The sequence below is a fragment of the Empidonax traillii genome, unplaced genomic scaffold (assembly GCF_003031625.1).
Source record: "Empidonax traillii isolate 1590-97213 ecotype Southwest subspecies unplaced genomic scaffold, ASM303162v1 scaffold3662:size11733, whole genome shotgun sequence".
Lineage (NCBI taxonomy): Eukaryota > Metazoa > Chordata > Aves > Passeriformes > Tyrannidae > Empidonax > Empidonax traillii.
This window is the reverse complement of record NW_020958855.1, coordinates 8,488-11,733: the sequence shown is the minus strand read 5'-3', so window position 1 is coordinate 11,733 and position 3,246 is coordinate 8,488. Positions and strand designations below refer to the sequence as shown.

The 3,246-nt window shown below is 68.1% G+C and overlaps 1 protein-coding gene across 1 annotated transcript in view; it reads right to left on the bottom strand.

Moving 5' to 3' along the window:
* Positions 1-83: 83 nt before the first annotated feature.
* Positions 84-3,246, bottom strand: part of LOC114072648 (choline transporter-like protein 2) — a gene marked incomplete at its 3' end in the record, with an annotated part of 10,669 nt that continues 7,506 nt past the window's right edge. The window contains exons 2-13 of the mRNA XM_027910522.1: positions 3,075-3,230; positions 2,840-2,924; positions 2,641-2,725; positions 2,418-2,531; positions 2,260-2,320; positions 2,009-2,132; positions 1,509-1,592; positions 1,249-1,361; positions 928-1,059; positions 624-723; positions 448-540; positions 84-168 (exon numbers count right to left, since the gene is read on the bottom strand). Coding sequence (XP_027766323.1) covers positions 84-168; positions 448-540; positions 624-723; positions 928-1,059; positions 1,249-1,361; positions 1,509-1,592; positions 2,009-2,132; positions 2,260-2,320; positions 2,418-2,531; positions 2,641-2,725; positions 2,840-2,924; positions 3,075-3,230 — 1,232 coding nt within the window. The remainder of the gene's footprint in view (positions 169-447; positions 541-623; positions 724-927; positions 1,060-1,248; positions 1,362-1,508; positions 1,593-2,008; positions 2,133-2,259; positions 2,321-2,417; positions 2,532-2,640; positions 2,726-2,839; positions 2,925-3,074; positions 3,231-3,246) is intronic.

Here is a 3,246-nt window from a genome sequence, read left to right as displayed (position 1 = left end):
CGCCTTCTCGTGCCACGAGGGGGTCTCATCTCCGCTGGGCCCCCCCCCCTCCCATATTTCCCTCCCTCCCTCCCTGCCCTCACCTCTGGCCTGCAGGTCTGCCCGGAGAAGGGGCAGGAGGACTCGTTGAACACCTTGTACACGGCCTCGTTGGAGGTGGACAGGAAGCTGCGGCGGGAACGTTAAGGAGTGACCCCCCAACAACCCCAACCCCAACCCCAAAGCGGCCTCTGCCCCGCTCCCTCCAAACACCCCCCCAACTCCTGCCCCTCCCGCGCCCAGGGCTGGTTTGGGGCCACGTTTGGGAGATTTGGGGCCACGTTTGGGAGATTTGGGGCCACATTTGGGAGATTTGGGGCGCGAGTGGATCCCATCCAGCCCCCCGGGGGAGCCCCTGGAGCGGCAGGCAGCTCCCTGCCCGGGGAACGGGGGCAGAGGGAAGGATACACGGCCGTGCTGGCCCAGTAGGCGATGCAGAGGCACAGCAGGAAGAAGGTGCAGAGCGGGAAGAGCAGCGACGACATGACGTGACCGACGGCCCTGCAACAACAGGCGGTTAAAACCCACGGCGGGGCCGGGATCCACCCCCCACCCTCAGCCCCCCAGCGCCCCCCACCCCGCACCTGCTGGCCTCCTTGATGAGCGCGATGGCGATGAGGATCCTCTTGCGCAGGAAGACGAGCAGCAGGACGATCACCAGCTCCAGCACGCACAGGATGATCACTGCGAGGGGATAAAGGGGGTGGCAACTTTCACCTTCGGGGCGGTGGCACCGGGCAAAGCCCCCCCTGTGCTCCCCCTCCCCACGGCCCTGGCCCTCCAAGGGGGTCCTGGCCCTCCAAGGGGTCCTGGCCCTCCAAGGGGGTCCTGGCCCTCCAAGGGGGTCCTGGCCCTCCAAGGGGCCCCGTCCCACGCCCAGGGACTCACGGAAGGCCAGCCAGGTCTGCCGCAGGTGGAGGTAGACGCGCAGGTCGGTCTGAAAGCCCAGGTCGGCCAGGGACACGTCGGAACCCGCCTCCCCCTTCAGCTTGGCGTACTCCATGTAGCAGTGGAAGATCCCTGGGGGGGAGGGAAAGGAGCAGGAAGTTTGTGCTGTTTGCAGGGAGAAGCGGAGCCGGAATGCCGGTGCATCCCCACGGGTGTCGACCTTGGGGGGGGAAGGCACCCAGAGCGAGAAATCCCACTTAAAGAAAGGGAAAAGCCAGGGAGACCCTCTCGATTCCCCCCCCCCCCCGGCTCCCTGCTCACCGTATCCCAACACCAGGATCACCATCACGATCATGACCCAGACCATGATGCCGGCCAGGAAGCGCAGCAGGACGATGAACACCAGGCTGGCCACCATGGCGATGACGAGGCCTCTGCGGGGGGGAGGAAGGCACCCCACGTGTCACAGCCCTCCCCTCCCCGTGTGCCACCCACGGGGCACCCCAAAACAGAGCCCAGGGAAACGCCGCCGGGGGAGGAAGAATCCCGGGAATGCCGTGGGAAGGGAGGGCCGTGCTCACATGATGATCCAGTACCAGGACACCGTGTAGTCCTCGAAGATCTTCATGGCCAGCTGCCGGGTCTCCAGCACCACGTTGGCTTTTCTGCAAGGCAGGGGGGGAGCAGCAATGGAGCAGGAGCTCTGAGGGGGACAGTGATGGAGCAGGAGCTCTGGGGAGCCCGAGGGGGACAGTGATGGAGCAGGAGCTCCGGGGAGCCCGAGGGGGACAGCAATGGAGCGGGAGCTCCAGGAAGCCCGAGGGGGACAGTGATGGAGCAGGAGCTCCAGGAAGCCCAAGGGGGACAGCGATGGAGCAGGAGCTCCGGGGAGCCCGAGGGGGACAGTGATGGAGCAGGAGCTCCGAGGGGGAGCAGCGATGGAGTGGGAGCTCTGAGGAGCCCGGCGGGGATGGAGGATCCAGGTTTTGGGGCGGGATTCCCGACACCAGACCCCGGCTCGGGTGGAACCCGCTCGTCCCCCCTCGTGGGCAGCAGCTCCTCGAGCGGTTTGGTGACTCACTTGGCCCCCTCCAGCAGCTCGGTGACGTTCCTGCGGCGCCCGCGGCCGTCGTCGTAGGTGGTCTCGTTGCCCACCATGATGACGCCCTTCTTGGCCTGGATGGCCGGGAAGCACCTCCGAGCCACTGGATGGGGGGACAGGAGGGGGTGGCTCAGCCGGGAAAACCCGGCCCAAAGCCCCCCCCCCACCCCCCTTCACCACGAGACCCCCCAAAACAGGAGCCCCCAGCGACCCCCCGCTAATCAACCTACGTGGGGTGCTGGGGATGAGCATGGCCGGGCACTCCCTGTCCTTCAGCACCTCCAGGGGGGCCTGTGGAGGAGGAGGATGATGATGATGATGAGGGGGGACACAGCGAGGGCCGTCAGCGCTCCGGGCGCGGCAGGGACCCCCCGGCCCCGCCGCCCACCTTGCGGGGGTCGAAGGAGGGCACGCAGAAGTCCCGGTAGTAGCGCAGCTCCCCCGGCGCGGCGTGGGCCGTCAGGTACGTCAGGTACCGCTCGGGGCATTTGCTGACACAGATCTGGGGGCGGGGAGGACACGGGGGGGGGTTGAAGGGGGGGTTGTTGTAGGGACCCCCCCCATTTCTCTGTGCCCTCCCCCACAGGCAGGAGGGGCCCAGGGGGTGGTACCTGCGTGGTGGGGCACTGGAACTCCAGCAGCACCAGCGGGCTGGCGCACTTGACGATGTCGAAGTAGAAGAGGAAAGGCTTCTTCCTGCGGGACGGAGCGAGGACGGCGCCGGTTTGGGGGGACCCCCCTGCGGCCAACCTTGCCCCCCCCCACGGGGGGCTCCCAATGAGGGGAGGGGGTGGTGTGAGGGGCACTCACTCGTTGGGGGTCCCCTGCTGCCCGCAGAACTGCCCCCGGCTGTCGGTGGGGTGGATCACCTTGCGGGGGTCCCCGTGGGTCCAGGCTGGGGGGGGGAGGGGGTGAGGGGGGGCACAGGGTGGGGTTGGAGCCACTGCAGCCCCCACAACCCTTCCAGGGGGGCGGGACCCTCAGCACAGGGTCCAAACCACCCCCCTCCCTCCCATGACCCCCCCACCCCACCCTGGGCACGTACCCACGACCCCGACCACCACGTAGCCCACGATGGCCACGACCAGCAGGACGCAGCAGACGACGTCGGTGCAGCCCCTGCCAGGAGGGAGAGGAAGGTTTTGGGGACCCCCCCATTTGGGGATCCTGCATTTGGGGACCCCCGGGGGGGCCCCGTTGGCTCCGGGGGGGGGGGG